This window comes from Mirounga angustirostris, unplaced genomic scaffold (assembly GCF_029215605.1).
Source record: "Mirounga angustirostris isolate CCGP_5_RB_7025 unplaced genomic scaffold, mMirAng1.0.hap1 SCAF_5, whole genome shotgun sequence".
In the NCBI taxonomy this organism is placed as follows: Eukaryota; Metazoa; Chordata; class Mammalia; order Carnivora; family Phocidae; genus Mirounga; species Mirounga angustirostris.
The window spans coordinates 59251324-59273599 of NW_026991713.1; the positions used below are offsets into that span (position 1 = coordinate 59251324).

The following is a 22276-nucleotide window of genomic DNA, read 5'->3' on the forward strand; positions in this document are numbered from 1 at the left end:
TATAGACATACCAATCTACTTAGAGAAGGCAAACTTTTCCCACGTTCTGCTCTGCCCTTTATTTAAATTCCCTATAGCTAAATGACTGTGCTCATGGCAACCATGGCTGGGGAAATCAGGGACCTGGTCCACAACCTGTAGTGTTCTGGAGAAAGAAAGGGATGACTGAGGCATAACATAATCTCTGATGGACAGGCCACCATCCCCCCTTCTCTGCTCCAACCTGCTTATTTTCACAAGCAGGCAGAGCCTAAAACTCAGTGCTGCCCAGGCGATACAGGTAGACAAGCTCTTGACAATCTAGAGCATTCATCCCCAACGTCAGCAACTGCCAGAAACCCAGGTTCACCACAAAAGAATGGTCAGAAGCCGGCAGCCATCCCCATGCAACACCAAACCCACAGAGCTCCCATGACTGTTTCACCCTTAAGTTCGGGCAGAGAGAGCAGGAGATTTCACAACTCTTTTGATCTCAGGGTAAGGAAGTTTTTCTCAATATCTAATTTTAATTCTTCCTGCTAACCAGTTCCCTCTTAATCATAGACCTCTCTCCGTGAGAGGAATCGGTTGTAAGAGAAGCGGCCTGCTCTGTGCATTTGAACGCCCTTGTTTCCAGCCTTTGGCTATATATCCTATGTAACAGACTTGTTTGTTTCAGCTTATTCAAAAGACAAAAGATGCTGCAGAGGTGTGGGAGGCACAGAGAAATGGTTGTTTTACTCAGGGTACCTGCAGTACCTTACATCTCTGTAGTAAATGGGGACCTGAGCCAGGTGACACAGACATAGAGGAACCAAAAGTTTTCAGAACTAGGAGAAAGGAAAGGCCAGAAAAAGGCAACTCTGAGGGCAGGCAGGGTGGGTGGGGATGGAAGCCATAAATCTCTTTACAAAGAAGTACCAAAGCTCCTGACGGAAGAGGGGATTGTTTGCACGTGGGTCAGTATCTAATTTGCACACTTTAGGTGGATACTTTCCTAGATCTTACCTTTTCTTTTTAAGATTTTATTTATTTATTTGACAGAGAGAGAGACAGCGAGAAAGGGAACACAAGCAGGGGGAGTGGGAGAGGTAGAAGCAGGCTTCCCGCCCAGCTGGGGCTCAATCCCAGGGCCCTGGGATCATGACCCGAGCGGAAGGCAGACGCCCAATGGCTGAGCCACCCAGGCGCCCCGACCTTAGCTTTTTCCAGTAACGTTTCCCCAACTCTCATAGGTCAGCCAGGCTTCCATGTCTCTCCATCCCCTCGTGTCTCCCCAGCTCTGCCCTCTCTCTCCAAGAATGCTGTCTGACCAGTGCTCCTCTCTCCACAAAATCTCCCCCAGTGCTTTCCTATTCAAATGCCGGCTTGTCTCCCTACAGTATTCCTCAGAGCACCCCCTCCCTTATAAGATCCTGGCTACATCCTTTTCAACAAGAAAAATCTCCCAAGTGGATCCTACTTCGCACTGTTCTATACCTTGATGTCTGTGTCTGGAGTGACAAACTCCTTCAGGCACTCAATGGGACCCATAAGAAATGGGCAGTGAGAGGAGAACACCTGGAAGAGAGAGAAGATAAGTGAGTCCCCAGGACAGCGCCAGTACCTTCAGAGATAGGTGGAAACAAACAAAAAAAGGCCTCAACTTAGATAAGGACCCAGCCAGCCTCCCACACTATCCCTCTCATCGTGCCCCTCGGTGTCCTCCACTCGTCTATCCCCAGAGATTTTCCAGGACCTCTCCCAAATTAAGTTCCTCCTTTCTCCTCAATGCTCACCACACGCTTCCACGACTTCTCATACAAACCCCACCTTCAGAGGAGTCTGTGATTCTGAGGCAGCCCCTTCCCCCCAACTCACCTCCCGAAGTCCCTCTTGGGCCATGGACCTAAAAGTGAGGATAACTCCAATGATGGTCATGCGCTTCAGCACATTATCAGCCCCTAAGGAGAATGAAGACCGTTACGGAAGTAGAACTTAGGAGAATACTGATGGTTTTGCTTCCGCAGACCCAGCCTATCCCCCAGATCTCCCCCCAAACCCCTGTCATCTGCAAGGCCGTTCCCACAGTTCCTTCTCCCATTAGGGAGGTGCTCACCTATCAGCTGGGGCAGCAGAGAAGCCATCAAATCTGCCTTGCTAAAGTTGGATCTGATCTGAACAAGTACATCCATGTTCTCCACCACCAGCTTCTGCAGCCAGGACACAGAGACATTAAGCAGGAAAAGACAAAACTGTGGTAGCTCTTCCCCCCCCCGGGGTGGTCTCCTACTTCTACCCCTCCCCCAGGCCTGGCTTCCACCCCAGGCCTGGCTTCCACAGTACCTTCAGCTCCACAATCTGAGAGGTCACGTGCCACATCAGGTTCTCACTCAGGAACTTCATGCCATAAGGGCCCAAGAGTTCAGCCAAGGCCCGCATCTCTGCAAGAGAGTTAGAGGTCCCAGGGGGCTTAGGGGCCACTGGGGCATTTCCACCACAGGTAGAGAGTACTTTGAACATTTACAATGTCTTTCATCCAGGAAAGGAAGTGGGAAGTTGGGGAGCAAAAGTGGCCTGAAGTCCTACATTCAGGTGACAGGTCTGGCCTGCCTATGAGACAAATCACCGTCTCCCCTCTGGTACGCACGCAAAGATTTCCCACAAATGATATTTATGTTCTTCTGGGAATCTATACTTTTCCAAGTCCCTTCATGTAGTACCTGGGTTGCTCTTGCTGGGCTAGCTGTATTAACTTTATTAGATGTAAGACCTTAAACAAGTCACTGATTCTTTCTGAGCCTCGATTTACTTCTCTGTAAAATGAAGAAATTAGTATCTGCACTGAATACTTCACAGAGTTGATATGAGAGTAAATAAGATACCATTATAAAAACCTTAGAAACTTATAAAGATATTTATGATTAAAGGATTATTGTTATGATAATTATTGACAGCCCTCTGAAGTATATGGCACATCATTCTGGTTTAACAGACATGGGAGAATTAAGTGCTTGTCCAAGGTCATTTAACCAAGTCAAGGGCTGGTACCTGAAACCTAGCACGATGTCCTACTGCCCCTTACTGTAAGTACCACAATTGATTCCTTGTCTAAGTTTTGGGGTTTTCTATGCTCCCCCTTCCACTTCCCTCACTGTCCAAATTTTCCTCTCCTTGAGCTACGTTTTCTTTTTCATAATCAACACACAACCCCAGAATCCCAGTTGTTTTTTCCTCTGAATCCTTCTTCCTCTGGCCTGCCCAGATGCCTTATGGGTTCCTACCCATCCTGCTTCTGGCCCTTTGTGAAGTAAATGAAACCTGCCTGGGGAAATCCCCTGTTAGAAACACTAGAGACAAATCCAAAAAGGAAGGAGCTCCAGCGATGATCTTTGGCCATGGGCCATCCCAGCAGAGAAAACCATAAATGACCAAAAGTAACCACAAGAGACCAGTAGCAGAAAAGTGAGTTTAACATAGTCAATAGGAGGTCAGAGGGGAAAGAAATCGAGAAGCACCCTCTAGTCTTTGAAGGCAGGACCAGTTGATCTAGGGCTCCACCAAGGACAGAGGAAGTGGAACTGGTCAGAGCCCTGTTTGGACGAAATACGACACATTTTTGGTCTCTCCTATTTACAGTAGGAAGAACTGAGCTGAGAATTAGAAAAAAGACTTCCCACCTGGTCAACTCGCTAATGCTAAAATCGCTGACAGGAAGAAGAACGGAACTGCCTGCTCTAGAGAGAAGACACACTGATCCACCAGTTTGGATCCGCCAATCCTCCTTACTCTAGTCTTCTCGACTCCAGGCTAGTAACCCTGGGGCATCCTCCTCTTTCCATCTATCTATTTTTACAGTAGCATTGCCCCATCACCATGGTAACTCAGGGAAATTGGGGTAGGGGTGGTAGAAGGGGGAACCAGCCTTACCTCCTGCTGCTCATCAGTTGTCAGCAAGACCTAAAGCTGATTTTAGATGCTGCCTACAGTTTGTGGGTGGAGTTGATGAGAGGCTGAAACCTCCAACAGGCAAAGAGTAGGGTCAGCTTACTGATGGAGTCCGAATGAGGGTAAGAAGGAGATGGAGCTGGACAACAGAACTGTGTACTCTTTCATCACACCTCCCCCCACACCAAGGAAAGGGAAGAATGGAGAAGGCAGGGTCATGGAAACATCCCCCACCTGCCCCAGACACCATGCAGGATCCATGATTTATAGGGAGGTGAGAGGAAGGAGGAAGCAGTACGATAGTTCATCAATCAGTCAGTAACACAAATCCATTAAAAGGGATCTGTATGGCTGCCAGCCCTCTTTAAAAAAGAGAATGACTCCCAGCTCATTTACTCCACAGTCCTTACCTGCTGGCCTTGAGACACCAAAGCACTTGTACACAATGGGAAGCAGCACTACATATGATTAAGCACCCACGTTCTAGAATTTGACTGCCTTGAGTTAAAATCCCAGTTCTAGCATTTATGAATGGGTAACCTTAGGCAAGCTCCTTAACCTCTCTGTGTCTCTGCGTCCTCATCTGTAAAATGGGGGTAATGAGAGTACCTATCTCAAAGCCATTGTGAGGATTAAAGGAATTAATACACGTGAACCATTCAGAACTTAGCCCACAATGAATGTCATCTATTATTTTATCCTCATTGTTATATATTAGCAATCCAAGCTCTGGCTAAGTAAGGCCCTAAAATTTATCCCTAAGAAAGAAGATGCTATGACATCAGACCACTATTTAATAATTCCAAATATCAGAATGTCCTCCTTACATTTATCTTTTACCCTTCATTATATGTCCCACTCTTCATTCTGTATGGAAATGGAAAATATTCACCACCCTTCTAAGAATAAACCCTTTCAGTGACTTGAGTGCCCTTGCCTAGCTCCTACCTCCCTTCATTTTCCCTCTCCACCTGCCATCCCCAGGCCACTCCTCAATTCTGGGCCTCGCTTAGGATCCCTTTATTGTTCCTAACATGTAATCTCACAGAGATGCTGAGGAGCATACAGAACGAGCCTCTGGGAAGGTAGGAGAATTTAGATGAGTTCTGTAGTACTGAGGGGAAAGGCTCAGCTCCTTGACAAGGAGACCAGGCCCTGGACTCACCAGAGATGTCAGAGAACTCCTCTGCACTGAAGTTCTGCTCCCCCTCTCTGGGAAGGCTGATGAAGGCCTGCATGGCTGGGGAGAGGATGATGGTCCCACTGCTCGCCTGTCTAAGCAGACTTTCTAGGTACCTACAGGATTGGCCAAGAAAACACACAAGATTAGCATTCAGTCCTTTCTCCATAGCTCCCTACCACTACCACTGGGCTCAGGAAGAGAAACTCTGCCAAAGGCTGGGGTGGGGAGAAGAGACTCAAAGAAGACAGTGAAACACTCTAATTAACACCCCAAGCTATTGGCTCAAAAACAACTGGCAGTAATGTAATTCCGCTTCTCCTCCAATCTGCAGGTTATTTCACTGGGCTGTCAAATGTAACAGGGTGCACTCCCCTCCCTCAGCCCCTGCTCTTTTTCCAACTATTCTCTCCCCCCCCTCACCCTTGGCCTTTCTCTGTCAGGTAAGACAAGCCCAAACGGACGAGAAAAAAAATTCCTACTAATTGGGGTCCTTTGAAACATACTTAGCCTCAACCTCCCCAGTGAGAATGTTGGACTGAGAACCTAGGATTCTGGAAGCGGATCCTAAGTCAAACCTCCTGGACAGACAGAAGCCTTGTGAACACTGGTCATCTGGTCTCCAGATATTAGCCCCTGACGTCTGGGGAAGCTTTGGCCTCTAACCACTATCAGCAAAGGAGGGCTTGGCCAACCTGTCCCACTCACCCAGCCACTAGCTCTGGGCCTAGGTCCTACAGAAGTCACGAGCTAACCACGGGTAGGCCAAACTCAGCCACCAAAGGTAAGTTTATTTTTTTCTTTTAATTTGAATTTGTTGTCAAAATTTTCAAACTGGGAGATTTTACCTTAAAAATAAGGTTTTAGTGGGGCAGTGATCAGGTGGAGGTCAGAGGTGGCTGCCCCCATCAGAGGAGCATGCCCTCTTTAACAGCTCAGTCTTCACCTAACCCACAACATCCATTTACCTTTTCTGACAGACAGGCCCTGTTGGCATTTTTACTTGCAAACTTTGTCTCGGTCTTTCCCCAACTCGGGGTTCTTTGCAGCCTGGCGCCTGCTGAGCTGATATTAGAATAAGAGCGCCACCCAGTGGCTTGGGGAGGTAGGAATCCAGCTCCTTTCCATCCTCAAAATCTCTAAGGAAACATTGCTAATTCCTACTTCCTCTGGTCTTGGAGAGGAGGCCTCCTTCCTATTAAAAACAATCTGCTAGACTTGACATGGTCATGTCAGAGGTGAGGTGATAGTATTCTGGAGATATGGTGTTAGACAGAATAGTCTTCAGGGAGAGAAGCTGGACAAAAAGAGACATAAAAGAACTTCAGAAAGAGGAAGAGAGAGCATTTGAAATTAAAACAGTGAGAATCCAGAAAAGGAAGATTAGGAACTGGAGATTAAGAGGAAAAAGGTCAGGGGCACCTGGGTGGCTCAGTTGGTTAAGCGTCCAACTCTTGATTTCGGCTCAGGTCATGATCTCAGGTCGCGGGATCAAACACTGTATTGGGCTCCCCGCTCAGTGGGGAGTCTGTTTGGGACTCCCCCTCTCCCTCTGCCCCTCCCCCCACTTGCACAAAAGCATGCCCACAGGCTCTCTCTCTCTTTCTCTCTCTCTGAAATAAATAAATAAATCTTAAAAAAAAAGGAGGAAAAAGGTTGCTACAGAGTAGATGAATGGATGTTACATGGAAGGTCCCCCGTGGACAAAAGGGGATCTGGGTTTGCCCCCACTTACTGCTCTAGTCCTCAAGCAAAAACAAGCCTCTGGGGGTCTATGACCCTGGGAGCTAAAATGCCTGGACCCGAGTTCTGACCAGGTAAAGGAAAAAGGGCTAACAAAGAGGTAAGGTGGTGGAAGAGGATAAGCAACACTGACCAATTTGTGTAGAGAGTGGTGATCGTCTGTTCTCCACACGAATCCAGTGGCTGTGTCTGCTGGAGGAGGGCATTGCGGATGACTCTAGAAACATCTGCCCCCACAAACTGGGCCAGTGACTGTATGAAACTGATATACGCTTTGACTCCTGCCAACAGCTCAGAAGGCCTTGCAATCTCCTGGGTCGTGGCGTTGTAGCCAGCCAGCCACACAATGGCTCTGGGTGACAAAAATCATAATCACAGTCAATAATATTAAACACGGTAACAGCACACTTATACTGTGTTCCAGGCGCTGTGCTATGATTTAACTACATGCAATTATCTCCTTTAAATCTCATAGCAACCCAATAAGGTAGGTACATTTATCGTTCCTGCCCTGCTCAAACCCTGCCAAGGCCCCCCATCTCACTCAGAATAAAAGTCAAAGTGCTTACGATGACACAGAAACACCTACACAGTCTGCCACTCCCCCAACCTCTCTAATTTCACATACGACCCATCTGCCCCTGGCTCCTTCTGCTCCAGCCCTATGGCCTCCCCTGTATCCCCTGAACATTCCAGGCAGGCTCCCACCTCAGAGCCTTTGCACTGGCTAGTTCCTCTACCTAGAATGCTTTCCCCAGATAGTCACACACTTGGCTTCCTCAAGTCCTTCAGGAGTTTACTCAAATGTCACTTTCTCAAGCAGGCCTTCCCTGGCAACTTGAGTGAATATACTACATATTCCAAAACAAAACATAGAAGACTAGGGGATTATTCAAAATAATTCTTCCCCTCATTTCCCCTAATTGCTGACTGTAGTGGTCAATTCCAATATCAGGAATGTTCCTCCTACTTCGGGGGGCAATGGAAAGAGAGGCACAGTGGAAGGAAGGGAATCCATTTTATCGAAACCTCTTTATGGCAGGAACTTTGAACTCACTGTTTATTACCTTTCCTTCTGTACCAATTCTCAATTACAAGTAATTCTCATTATAAGGTAAATATCATTATCCTTATTTACAGGGTCAGAAACTAAGGCTCAAACAAGTCAGAACCCCTGCTCCAGGGTCTTAGCCGAGGGCCAGGATGTCAACACAGGTCTGCTGACTACAAAAGTCCCGCTCACTCTACTAAGCCAGTGGTGATCGATTCTGGTAGTTTCCCAAAACCACCTACAGAAGTGTCGGACCCTTCTTGTTAGTGGATTTTAGTAAAGATACTTGAGACCTATGCCAGATCGACTGTATCAGAATGACCGCCAAGATGAATCAGGTGAATCTCACAGAACCCAACTTTGAGGACGATCATACTAGCCCAACGCAGAAGACAATGAAAGAGTGGTACCTGTTGAGTCTGGCCTCCAGATGGCTGCTGAGATACTCAGAAGGGAAGATGGTGTGTTCAAACACAGAGAAGCTGTATACGTGATTCATTGTCAGTGCCAATTCTGTCAAGTTTAAGTGTAGCTTGTCCATGCTGGGACATTGAGAAAGTAAAATGAGCCTTGATTACGGGTCTGGCACTACCTGCTAGTATCTGGGAAGGATTTGTCAGGCCCACGACCCTTAGACCCTCTCCTCTTCTAGGACTCCTAGACCAGTACCTACTGATGCTGTCTTCAAAGGCAAAGGAGAAAATTCACATGTAAGTGCTTTTCCCTCTCTGTCATTCCCCACCACCACCTCCATGTTCTCTTGCTGTATCACCTTCCCTCTTCCGTGTTCTCCCTTCTTTGAGGAGTGCCCACCTGGCCCTCAAGGGCCCAGGTCCTCACTTGGTGACAATGCTGCGGTTCTTCCGGTGACTCTCAGCTCCTGGCTTGTCCCTCTCGGGCTCCCCTTTTCTGGGGGTCTGCTTCTGCTTCATGGTTTTCTTATTCTTGGCCTTGCTGATGGTAGTGGCACAGTGCTTAGGTAGAAGCTGTAGGAACAAACACAAGCGAGTAGAGAAATGAGATTCCTTCCTAGAGAGAACCGACAAGAATCCCCATCTAACAGGCCCTCCATTGATGTCTCTTCTTTCATTTTTCTACCTTTCTCTCTCTTTCCTTCCAGCATCTCTTTCTCTAATGGCGGCCCATTTGAACTGCACCCACTTCTTTCAGTTTTCACTAAATACCCCTCAAGGTGAGGGCTCAAAGTCTCAAAATGGCAGTGTCTTTTATGGATCAGATCATCGAGTCCCCCCCCACAGCCTGAGAGAGAGTCTGTCCTGATGGAAAAATTCAAGTAAAAGGATAGGATCTAAGAGCTCCACTCAACTGCACTTTCTTGGATCTTCCAACCTGAGGGGACAGTTGTTTTTTGCTTGTGTGGAAAAACCATCTACAATTCATCATGTTCTGTCCCATGGAATCAGCTACCCATACTAGCACAACCCGCCAGAGGCTCAGAGCTCACAACATGACCAGCACTGTCTTTCCACTTTTTTTTTTTTACAAGATAGTATATTTCTTGCTAGTTAGTTTAAACACCAATTCTGCATCCCTTCTCTTCACCAAGATACCCAGTCATCTGCACAGAAAATGGAAGATAGAATTATATATTCCAGTATCTCCTTCAAGGTAATCATCTTAGAATTCTCTCCATTTAACCCAATGCTGCTGAGCATGTGCAAAGCATGTCTGGAAACTCCCCATTCAGAATTACTCTCCGAACAGCATAAGAGCCATGAGAAAACTGGTTTTGTTACTTCACAGTCACACTAAAAGATGTGACACTAAAGATATGTCAGCCCTGAAATGGTGCCAAAATGTCTGTGGTTGATTCTGAAAGTAGTAAAAGACGTAACTCCATTAGTAATGGCAACATCACCAATTATTTTTTGGAAATGATAACTTTGGAGGGGGCGATACTCACTTGGTTGCAAAAGTTCTGGTGTGTGTGAAAACAATTACTCATGTCATGTTTTCATCATCCTTGATAGAGCACTGAGCAAATCTCTTTAACTGTGTCCCTTGCATGAGGTAGGTATTCAAATTGAGTGATGAGTATACTCATAATCGTACTTGTTTGCCTATATTCTTTGCATTCATTTTTTAAATTTCTTTCTAACATGTATTTGTATTCCTTTTTCCCTTAAATCAGGACATTCCCCAAGGGCAGGGATTGTGTAACTTCCTTCTGGGGCCCATCCCAAAATCCAGCACAGAGCTTAGTGACCAGTAAGTACCAAATAATATAGCAGCTAACATCTGTTGAGAGTCGTGTCCTAAATATTTAACATACTCAACTTCATTTCATCTCTATGATACCTCTACAAAGGAACATATGAGAAGATGGAAGGTTATGTAAGTAATAATATTAACTGTCCATATGCATACACAACACACACACACATCCTGGCTCATCCTTCTCCCAAAGTTGCTACAAAGCCTGACTCAAACCCAGGAAGGGTGGGTAGTCTAGGAAACCTAAAAGGCTCCAGGGCAACAGCAGAAGCAGCTCCTAATTTTCAAATTTTCTGAGATTTACATTGAGCTCATCATGACCAGGTGCTGTGAGTCAATCAAGGGAAGGGAGAGAGGGGAAAACAAGCAGATAAGGACAAGAAAGCAGCCCTGAGGATAAACACAGAGGAGAGGTCTGGAAATGGTTACAGGCCCCAGATCAGGGTGCAGATAGACAGAAAGGTGAGACAAGACGGGTGATGTTGGGGGGCCACCGTCCTAACTATGCGTACACAGGGCAGAGAGAGGAGGGGAAAGAAATCAGAAAGTTAACTCATCTCTCAAAACTCTTCAAATGACAGCACTGATTTTGCTGGTGTGCAGCTGTTCAAATAAGAGCATTTTTAGATACATCTATCTAGTCCTGAGGGAGCAAAGACTGAAGGGTTACACCAAGAAAAGAAACCTGCCATAAACTCAAGTACACAAAAGCCCTAGCCCTACTTGGGAGAAAAGGTTAGAGAACTTGGCATTTGAGAGAAAGACAAGGTAAACAGAGGGAAACTGAATCAGAGACAGAAGTCTGAGCCTACCTGCTCGCTCAGGTTTCGTTGTTCAGCACAGATCTCCAGGACGCAGTTGCTGGTCTGCTTGGCCAACTCTTCCAGGAAGGAGTTGCAGTGATGAAGGCTGTGGTTCTTCAGGTGGGGGTACTTTGGGAAAGAGGAAGCAAGGAAGAAATTGTCATCACCAAGACAGCCACTACTTCTTCCTCATAACCTGCTCTGATCCCCTGGCCTGAGCCACCACTCCTTCTACAGAAGAAGAAACTCAGACCCAGAGAGAGGACACATTCTACATCAAGCTGAGACATTTAGGGACACGTGTCACATACCTATGTACCCTTTTTATGACCAAAACCAGCGCTTGGAATTGTGTTTTGGGGAATAAGGATGAGATGTGATTAGAGGGATGGCAGGGCTTGGCATCCAGGGTACGCACCTCCTCTGGGCACATCTCATGAGTGCAGTGGACAAAATGAGCACAAATCAGGGGGAAAGCGATGGCATAGCGCAACATGGAAGGTTCCTCCAGGGTCATAGCAAACATCTTCTCGAAGGTGCGGAGATGGAAGCTGCAGAAAAAGGGGAAGGAGACTTAGAACCAAGGTTCTAAGGTTGAGGTGCTGGTCCCTTTGAGGTGGAAAGAATATCCATTCTTTCAACAAATATTTATTGATTTTCACCCCTCCCTCCTTCATTTCCATACACTTGTTTGTTTGTTTTTTTGTTTTTTGAGTAAGCTCTATGGCCCACATGGGACTTGAACTCATAAACCCGAGATCAAGAGTCATATGCTCTACCAACTGAGCCAGCCAAGTGCACCACATTTCCCTACTCTTAAGGTAGACAGGAAACCAAGAAACTTAACCCTTTTAGACTTTTATACTGGACCCCATGGCAGTTTAGTGCTAATCTTCTTCCCTTCCCTTGTACAAAATCTGCTATTCTTCCCTCAGAACCTCTATGTGATTTGGGCCATTCTTCCTAATTTAGAAGTCCTTGAGTAATACTAATCCACATCCCTCCCAAATTTTGCCCACTCAGGCTCCAGAAAACTTTCTCAGGTTAATTCCATGATGCTAATCTTTCCTCAACCCTATAGCCTCTCAACATCATGCACTCTTTATACACTTTCTTATGTTTGCAATTAATATGTTGATGTCCTTTTCACATGTGAGTGTTGTATCTCCCCACCAATACTGAATGCAGAGAGCAGAGTCAACATCTTGTGTTGTTTGTTTGATCTACCAAAGGATAGAGTTATGTACAACAGTGGTCACTTGATAAATGCTGAATGATACCTAAGGAAGACAAACTAAGTTTCATTCTCCAAAGGCCCTAGTCTCCAGCTCTCTCAATTATTTTCAGCTCTCTCTACTAAAATTCCACATTTCCCATGTCTCTTTTAAATCACAATGTCCCAAGAATAAAAAGAAGCTAAAGAAGGTTCCAAAGATAACAGTGTGGGAAAAGCCATAGTGGTGAATTATCCCAGATAATTATCCTAAAGAAAGCCAAAACAAAAGGAAACCATCCTCAAATTCCTATCAGTTGGTAGAAGCTGGAATGAGTGGGTTGGAGCACCTGCGTCTAAGGAGGTCTCAAAGAAAAAAGGTTTCCCCATCTGTAGGAAGGAATTGCTGTTCTCCACAGAGGCCAGGAAAGAGATCAGGTCAAATGATAAAGTGCTCTGAATGAGGACATACCAGAAAGTAGACAAGTCAGAAGTTTCCACCAGTATATTCTCTACTGAGTCCAGCATTCGGGAGTGAAAGACAATGAGATTCATCACCTTGGCTAAGTCAGGGTTCTCGTGCAGGTGCAAGGGAGCCTTAGCCACACTGGTATATGCCTATGGTTGGAGTCAGAAAAGTGGTGGAGAAGAACAAGATAAATGAGAAGGACTGCCTGCCTTGGAGCTACAGTTTGGCTAGGGTTTGCCCTGCTAATCAGCAATTTTCTTTTCTTTTTTTTTAAGATTTTATTTACTTATTTGAGATAGAGAGAGGAAGAGAGAGGGAGTGAGAGCATAAGCAAGGGGAGCGGCAGGCAGAGGGAGAGGGAGAAGCAGGCTCCCCACTGAGCAGAGAGCCCGACCTGAGCCAAAGGCAGATGCTTAACCCACTGAGCCACCCAGGTGCCCCTCAATCAGCAGCTTTCAATGTTGAATCGCTCTATACAGGAGAGATTAGGAAATAAAAGGAGAAGGGATTGTTGCAGAGGAAGAACCCTCAGAATGGGAAACCATTAACAGGAACAGACCTACCTGTAGACGGAACCAGTCCAGCCTCAAACCAGAGAATTCAAATTTCTCTCCACTCTCAACTGTAAGAAGTTTAAAAGAAAATAAGAAAACAGCACCCTATATCCAACTCCACAGAAGGGTAGATCCCTTTCAAAGTTATCTTGTCCTATTCCCTGGCTCGAGATCAATATTTCTAGAACAAAAGATGTTCACCCTTATATAGACCTTTCCTCCTCCATGTCCCTGCAATTACCTTGTTTGACATTCAGGGAGGAGAGAGTACTGACGAATGAGGACATTATAATGGACTCCTCCTCAGGACACACAGACAGGTTCTAAAAGAGAAGTTGGAGTTGCCATCAAGTGGGTGGAGCTTCCACCAGGATAGAAACAAGGACCACAAGGCTCACTCAGTACATGAAGGTACAAGAACTGCTAAGCGCCAAAAACAGAAGGAGCTAAGCAAGAGATGGAGGGAACTCCCTGGCTTCCCTGCCATGCTAACACCCAATTTCTCTTTATTTTTCTCTTCTATTTTTATGTAGCTTCATGTAGGGGAAAAGAAAAAGACTACGGAGATTATTAGTCTTTTTTTTCCCCCCTTTTAACAAATGTAGAGAGGAAAATCGGGCTTTTTGACATACAATCTACGGAGCATGAAATTCAGCCAGGGTGGTCCCCAAGCGGAAATGACTGGGGATTGCCCTGACATTTCCAAAGTAGAGGCAATTGAACTTACTTGAATGATGTCACTGAGTACAAGAGCATCAAATCTAGCCAAGTATTGAAGGTGGTATTGCTGCAACACTTTGATGTGTCTTCGGACCAGAGCCCTAATCTCCTCCAACAAGAAAAGCAGTTCTGCAATGCTCCTGCAAAGTCGAGGATGAGAACAGGGAGATTGTGAGACTCGAAATATCAACTGAGACAAAGGCAGTGCAGACACTGAGACCTCCTGAGGTCATTGGATGTCTCCCTGTCCCTTCCCCCAGTCCATCAAAGGTCAAGATTCTTAACCATGTCGAGTACTAACGAGTCAGCATAGTCCTCAGGGGTCTTCGTCTTGGTGACGTTTTCTGTGTGGCGAACCAGCCAGGTGACCTCATCACGAATGAAGGACAGGGCCATGAAAACATAAAGGGCCTAAGAAGAGGACAGGGACTATGAGAATCTTCAACCTGAAAAACAGATTTCAAAGCACAGAGAACTATCATGATAATACGCATATGGATACAATTGTGTAGCCCCATCAGCAATAGTGTCCAAAAATAAACCCAGAAGCCCACAAAAAACCATATGAAACAGAATCAGACATGTACATATGTTGACATTAGCTCATAGCCGATACTTTTTCAGCCCTATTGAATCTTAGAAATATTTACTAGGCATTTCTGTGGTTTGGGGGGAAAAAAAAAAAAAGCAAGCTCTGTCTTCAATTAGTTCACACTCAAAGAGAGGATAAGACAAGTACACAAATAGCTATGATATACTACCCCCTGATGGTGCCCAAAAAAGAGAACCAAAAAGTTTCAGGGTACTCCAAGAAGATTCAAGGCAATCAGCATATCCATATACAAACAGATCACAGAAATGCAAAAACCCACGAATGCCAAGTCACTCCCCCCCACATAGAGCCTTTTATCATTGGTCATCATGCCCCTGCCAACATTTCTTCTCTCCTCTTGCCTTGGGACCCAGTAGTCCTGGCTCGTCAGTTAACACGCTCTCCAGCTCCTTCACGGCCATCCGCAGAAATTGGCGCCGCTGACAGTGAAACTGACCACTAAGGAAAGAAAGTGGAAACTAGAGAGTAATGCCTCTCCCATCCTTAAAAATCCTCCTAAGGCATTTAGCAAGGGGTGTCAGGTAGGAAGAACGGTCAATGCTACAGTTAGACTCGGTAAGAAAACATACGAAACTGTGGGGCCGCAGCAAGCTCTTGGGTTGAAGCAATAAAGCTGTACAGAGACCCGGGGTGGCTTAGGTGAGAACAAAGGAGGGATGCCTATTCCAACCCCCCTTTGGAGAGCCCATTCCCCACCTTTACCTGTTCGCAATTACATGTTCCTTGCTTTCCTTTATGTCTGCCACTCTCTTGCCATACCTGGGGATTGACACGAGCCACACCGCCGATTAGAGGCCTTGTCCCACCTTCCCAGTCCTGAGAGATTCCAAACTACAGCCTATGTACGGGAAGCATGGGCAGCCCTCACTAGCAGGATCTTTGCAAACCCAACTTTCCCCCCTGGCCTAGTAATCAGAGGCTCACAGAACTTAGAGATTATCCAGTTCTCTTCACTGTTCTGCAGATGAAGAAAATAATCTGTAGGGAAGAGAAATGACTAGCCAGGGGTTACACAGGGTTTTAGTGGCAAAGCCGGGACTGGACTTCTCGCCCTGTCCCAAGGCTGTTGCCTTGATACCGTCAGGCCGAAGTAATCTTCCAGGTTTGAGGGAAATAAAAGAGGCAGAGCATTACTCCAGCTCTACCTTGAATCCCACCCATCTCCTCTTAGAATGTGCCTTTATTAGTTATCTCTTTGTCACTTTAATCTCTCCCTCTCAGCTGGTTTATCCTCTTCTTCCAACACATGAGTTCAAAGCCTCCCTTATCCCCGAAAGACCTTCACTTGACCCTGACATTCTACTAAACTTTCCCATTCTCCCACACTACCAAACTCCTCCAAAGAGACACCTAAACGCTTTTTACTTCCTCACCTTTCACTGACCCCTGAATCCCACAAGGTCTTTGACACTAAAATACTACTCTTTCTAAAGTCAATGTGAACGGCTAAATCACCAGATGGCCTTTTCATTGCTCTGTCTATAATATTTGACTCTCCTGACCATATCTCTTTTTTTTCTACTAGTGATCCATGCTCAAAACTCCCACATTACCTTAGGCTCTGTGTGCTCCCTGTGTTCCTTATATCTGTCTCCTCTTGTCCAGCATCACTCTTGCCACTGCATTAGTCAAACTTCATAACCTGTCTTTTCCCTCCTCCAAACCACTCCCTTATTGAACTTGGCACAGAATCAAAGAAATTTAGGGTTGGAAAGTATCCTAATTAAATCAGGATTCAACTTCACGGCATTCCTGGGAGATAATTATTTCAACCTCTACATCATATGATGGAAAGTGACAGGATTAAGAGTCAAAAAATCTGGAATTATTTCCTAATTCCATATTAACTGAGTGACATTGAGACTGAGCTCCGTCTTCTCATCTGTAACAAAATATATTAATACTTATACCTGAGTATAAGTAACATAAAGATCAAATTAGATCATTTATGCCAAACAACTCCCTACACTATAAATTTTACATGTTAGTTGTTGTTCTTAGTGATAGGGAACTGAACCTCTTCAAACATGCCTTCCATTCCTTAAAAGCAATAATCATTAGAAAGTTTTATAGGTATGTAGAAATGGATATAGATATAGACCCAAATCCACCCCTGTAACTTGTAATTATTAATCTTAGATTTACTCTCTCTTAACTCTGACAATGATTTTTTTTATGATAATACCCAGTTGTTGAGAGTATGAGGAATAAGTATTCTCATAGACTGTAGATAGTAATACATCTGTTTGGAAGGCAATTTGGTAGGAGCTATTAGAATTTGAAATATGTGGGGGCGCCTGGGTGGCTAAATCGGTTAAGCGTCTGCCTTCAGCTCAGGTCATGATCTCAGGGTCCTGGGATGGAGCCCTGTGTTGGGCTCCCTGCTCAGCGGGAAGTCTGCTTGTCCCTCTGTCCCTCCCCCCACTTGTGCCCTTGTTCTCTCTCTCTCAAATAAATAAATGGAATCTTTTAAAAAAATTAAAATGAAATAAAATAAAATTTGAAATATGCATACCCTTTACCCCAGCAATTCTACTTCTGAGAATCTACCTTATAGAAATGTTCACAAAGATATGTCTAAGAATGTTCATTATAGCATTGTTTGTAATGATATTTTTTAAAAAGGAAACAGTCTCAACTATGCCTCAAATAAAAAACAAAGAAAGAAAAGTGGAAACAGTTCAAATGTCCATCATAGGGGATTAGGTAAATAAATTACGTTTCAACCACATAACAGAATACTATTCAACTGTTAAAAAGAATAAGTCTCTATAGACTGATATGCACAGATACCCAAAATAGAGTAAGTGAAAAAAAGCAAACTGCAGAACATAACGTAGAGTGTGGATCCACTGCTCTTTAAAAATTGCTTATATAAGGTTGAAAATACATGCACATCTTTACATGTTTATATATACACATAAGCATCTGGAGGATATACACCAAACTATTCTGAGAGATGAGACTGTAGTCAACTTCCACTTTGTATTTTGTACATGTTTGGATTTTAGTTTACAACTATAAAAAATAATGAAGGTATTTGACCCCTTCCTCAATCTAACACCTCCTTCTCTTTATAGTTCTCTATTCTTCCCTTCAAAAATGTCTTAAAAGAGTTACTTATTAAATTTGTTATCTCCCGTTTGCTTCTAAACCCACCACAACCCAGCTTTCAACCTCAGCACTCAAATGAAGTTGTCCACAGGAAGGACCCTGAGACCATCTTTATAGCCAAATCCAATGAACATTTTTCAGTCCTCACTTTCTTTGACCTGTCAATGTCATCTAACGTAGATAACTGATCCTTTCTCCTAAGAATGCTTTCTTCCCTTGATTTCTGTCTTCCCTCTCCTCAAGACCCCTAAAAAACTCTCACAATAAGATCAGCTGGCTCTTGTGTCTCACCCTTTCCAACTGCTAAATAAGTCCTCGGTGACCTTGTGCACCTGGAGCACGTCCTCCCGGATGAGGGTGATGTACAGGGAGCCCTGCAGACACAGCTTCCACAGCTTCTGGCACTGGCTGTTGGAGTTGAGGCAGCCATTACAAAGAAGAAACCCAACTGCAGGTGGGTGAAACAGTGCAGAGGAAGACTGTTAGAATTTTCTATCCATGTAAACTGCTGCTTCATCTATTCCCACCTCATCCCACAAAACTTACTGATAATCCAGCGCTCCATCACTTCCACAGACAGGTACTCACAGGCCATCTGTGAGAAGGGAGGCAGAGATGGTCAAGCCGTTATTGAACTTGGTCTCCCCCTAAAGACTAAGGCCATCAAGACAAGGGCAGTCAAGCTAGAATTTAAGTGCCAAAACCAACTTTTATTTTGCCAGACTGGATCAGGGCACTGTGATAAGCCAGTGGCTGGGGAACCTGCCAATAATAGAGGTGAGGCAACCAGAAGTGGGCTGAGGAAAAACAAATGCAGTTGAGAAAAGGAAGAGGAGGTTGGGCTGGAAGTCAGGACAAATAAAAGGTTTAATATAACTTCTCTTCAACAGTTCAGAAAAGCTCAAAATACTCAAAACATTCTCATGATTTCTCCCTCCTTTGGATTCTTTTACCACCTAAAGTGGAAATCACTCATTTGGCATTTCTCATTCATCTTGTACCATCCCTTATATTTTTATGACTATATGGCATATATTCCCTTACAAGACTCTAAGTTCTTTAAGCGTGGATGTTGGGCCCATAGTAATTGAACAAAAATATGTGTTAATTGACACCTATGTTCAAGTTCCTGCTAGGCTGAAAGTGTCTAATGACTCACTTTCATCTACCCATTCATTCTATGATTAGTTATTACATTCTTTCTATGGGCAAGCACACACTAATCCTGGTCCAAACAAAAGCTCCAACCCAACCATGATTTTTAGCTACAAGAGGTGATCAACTTAGATGTACATCCTAGAAGAGGCTTAAAGCACTCTTAGAGATGCTTTTTCCTGAAAGAAGCACCCTCTACAGAGATGGCCTTGGCAAAGAGAATGCCATCACTGACAAGAGGAGAAGGGAACGTACTGTGTCTGAATTAGCAGGGTTGATCATGGCTGGGGGGCTGCTGATGAGACTCAGCAGCTGGGCACTGCGCCACTGCTCAGCCCCCTGGTTCCTCCTGACGAAAAGGAAATGCAAAGAGAGGAGGGCTTCACTCACAGCCTGTGGGGAGAAACAAATGAATCCTTAGTGTCAATGATGAGGATGATAAACTTCCGCTGGAGGAATTCCCCACTCGCTCAAGGAACTTGCCTTTGTGTGAGGCCCAAACTCCTCTGTCAGCTTCTTCAGAGGAAGGTCATACTCTAAGACCATCTGCCCCAGACGGGCAAAACTGGGGTCACTGGAAGAAAGCATAGGCAAGAATAGTTACAGGTCTCCCTTAACCATGATGTAACCTCTTGTGTTTGCATGTAGGATAAAGACATGTGCATAGGCTGGCATTCCCCTCCACCTCCAAAGATATCTATACTGAACTGTGAATTACATATATGGATAACCCATTCCAGGCCCAAGTGCATTAAGCTATTAGATAGAACTACATAATTTGGGGCAGGTCCATGAAAGTTTCTGCCTTGTAAGCACCCAAAATGGTGTTGAACACATGATAGGTACTCTATGAATTCATGTTGATTCATTCGAGTGATATGCCTAGACCCAAATTTGTATACAACCCAAAAAGATATATATACATTTAAAGCTAATGGGTAAGGCATGTGCCTAGGTATTCATGTAGACACATGGGAATACACACCATACATAGAACAATGTGTCACAGCCTCCTCTGATCCCTCTGGTCTTCATTTTTTCAGCCCTTAAATACTTTTATTATTTGCACTAATGGAGGGGCACAGAATTTCAGATAATCCAAAATCCATTTATATTTGGTTTCAAATGTATTATCGTACATTACTTACCTCTAATGGCTTTACCTTGCTAATATTATTCTTACCAATACTTAAAAAAACAACTTTCATTTCCTTTTACAATAACCTGAAAAGCACCGTGGAAGCCAGCCCAGGATTAAAAACTGATCAGACACAATGCAAATTGGATAATCCACTAGCAGATATTCAAGAGTTAACTATATGTAAAAGTGCAGTATACTTGTTGATGTGTATGCCATTATAAGTATTTAAAGTGTTTTTATTTTGCCTGGGTCATCATGTAGATTACAGGTTCTCAAGTGAGAAAACATGGCTTCTATTTCCTTTGCATCCACCTTGTACCTCATACCACCATGTATGAGATTCTTCATTTCCTATATCCCCTTCACTCACCCATGCCCATGCAGCATCTCATGGGCACAGTTGTACATGCCGATGAGGATTCGGCGGTCCTCAATCCGTGACAGAAGTAAAATAACTGAGGTGTAAGTCACAATCAAGTCCAGGTAACTCCGAGTGAAGTCAAAGTTGAGATTCTACAAGGAAAATACATAGGAACCCAAGAATAGTAAGGTCATTTAATCCCCATTTCACCAACCATTACAGATAGTGCCAAACAGACTTTGAAAGGGTCTCCTTAGAAGGAAGACTGGCAGGATGGAAAATTCAGAAGGAGAACATTGGAACAACAGTCAGGGGTTAAAAGTGAGCTCAAGATACAAAAAGGCCAGGAGATATGGTAGCATCTGGAGGTTAGAAGAGGTGCAATAAGAACATTTTTGTGTAATTTTTATATTAAATCATATTTCTGATTTACTTAACACATATATACTTTAACTTTAGCACTTGATACAAAAGAATTACAGTCCTAAAATGAATAATACAGTATATTATATTGTATCATATTGTATTATATTATATTATATTATATATTATATTATAATCCTGAAGGAATAGCCATTCCTCCAGTCCCTTCCCAACCCACACTATCCCAACCAAGACCTTTTCTATGGCTCTGAGGATAGAAAAGAATTACAAAGAATCTTACAATATCAAAATGGCACTGGCAGGCATCAATGGTGTTGAGAAGTTCATATACATGATCCTGGGGGTAGAATTGGAAATGAGAATGAATAAAGGATAAAGAGAAGATGACATGTACTACCAGAATTTTAAGGGAAAGTTTCTCTCCCTTATCGGTCCTAGACAGCCACCAAATAACATAAGGGAAACATTGCTGAATAGAGGGAGTTCCTTCTCAGAAAGCCAGCAGTGGACCCCTATCAAGCTTACCCTACCATATGCTCCTGTTTCCAAAGGCACAAATCACTACTATATTATGCACACTCTCTGATTTTATCATCCCAGTTCCCCTCCCTCCACAAAAAAAGATTATAAAATGAAGATCATCTGATAGGCCCTTTTTTTTAATTTTATTTAAATTCAATAATTAACATATAATGCATTATTAGTTTCAGAAGTAGAGTTCAGTGATTCATCAGTTGTATATAACATCCCATGCTCATTACATCACATGCCTTCCTTGAAGCTCATCACCCAGTTACCCCATCCCCCTACCCCCCTCCCCTCCAGCAGCCCTCAGTTTGTTTCCTATGGTTAAGAGTCTCTTGGGGCGCCTGGGTGGCTCAGTTGGTTAAGCGACTGCCTTCGGCTCAGGTCATGATCCTGGAGTCCCGGGATCGAGTCCCGCATCGGGCTCCCTGCTCAGCAGGGAGTCTGCTTCTCCCTCTGACCCTCCTCCCTCTCATGCTCTCTCTCATTCTCTCTCTCTCAAATAAATAAAAATAAAATCTTTAAAAAAAAAAAAAGTCTCTTATGGTTTGTCTTCCTCTCTGATTTCATCTTGTTTTATTTTTCCCTCCCTTCCTCTATGCTCCTCTGTTTTGTTTCTTAAATTCCACATATGAGTGAAATCCTATGATAATTGTCTTTCTCTGATTGACTTATTTCGCTTAGCATAATACCTTCTAGTTCCATCTACATCATTGCAAATGGCAAGATTTCTTTTTTTTTTTTTTTGATTGCTGAGTAATAGTCCACTGTGTATATATCCCACATCTTCTTTCTCCATTCATCTGTTGATGGACATCTGGGCTCTTTCCATAGTTTGGCTATTGTGGACATTGTTGCTATAAACATTGGGGTGTAGGTGCCCCTTCAGATCACTACATTTGTATCTTTGGGGTAAATACCCAATAGTACAATTGCTGGGTCACAGGGTAGCTCTATTTTTAACTTTTGAGGAACCTCCACACTGTTTTCCAGAGTGGCTGTACCAGCTTGCATTCCCACCAGCAGTGTAAGAGGGTTCCCCTTTCTCCGCATCCTCTTATAGGCTCTTTCTAAGATACCAGAAATCAGGCCCATTTTTATTGATGAAT

General features: G+C 44.1%; 1 protein-coding gene across 3 annotated transcripts in view; it reads right to left on the reverse strand.

Moving 5' to 3' along the window:
* The window catches only part of NCKAP1L (NCK associated protein 1 like), a 41272-nt gene that overhangs the window by 10045 nt on the left and 8951 nt on the right, over positions 1-22276 (reverse strand). For 2 of the 3 annotated variants that reach the window (XM_045873272.3, XM_045873270.3), the window contains exons 4-26: positions 20923-20979; positions 20268-20410; positions 19240-19330; positions 19012-19149; positions 18148-18196; positions 17893-18049; positions 15190-15246; positions 14829-14925; positions 14176-14285; positions 13882-14014; positions 13396-13477; positions 13164-13222; positions 12604-12749; positions 11337-11469; positions 10928-11047; positions 8721-8866; positions 8291-8422; positions 6963-7181; positions 5072-5202; positions 2305-2402; positions 2078-2171; positions 1840-1922; positions 1459-1539 (exon numbers count right to left, since the gene is read on the reverse strand). In XM_045873272.3, the coding sequence (XP_045729228.1) occupies positions 1459-1539; positions 1840-1922; positions 2078-2171; positions 2305-2402; positions 5072-5202; positions 6963-7181; positions 8291-8422; positions 8721-8866; positions 10928-11047; positions 11337-11469; positions 12604-12749; positions 13164-13222; positions 13396-13477; positions 13882-14014; positions 14176-14285; positions 14829-14925; positions 15190-15246; positions 17893-18049; positions 18148-18196; positions 19012-19149; positions 19240-19330; positions 20268-20410; positions 20923-20979 (2556 nt within the window). The remainder of the gene's footprint in view (positions 1-1458; positions 1540-1839; positions 1923-2077; positions 2172-2304; positions 2403-5071; positions 5203-6962; positions 7182-8290; positions 8423-8720; positions 8867-10927; positions 11048-11336; positions 11470-12603; positions 12750-13163; positions 13223-13395; positions 13478-13881; positions 14015-14175; positions 14286-14828; positions 14926-15189; positions 15247-17892; positions 18050-18147; positions 18197-19011; positions 19150-19239; positions 19331-20267; positions 20411-20922; positions 20980-22276) is intronic. The other variant, XM_045873271.3, reaches the window with a different exon arrangement.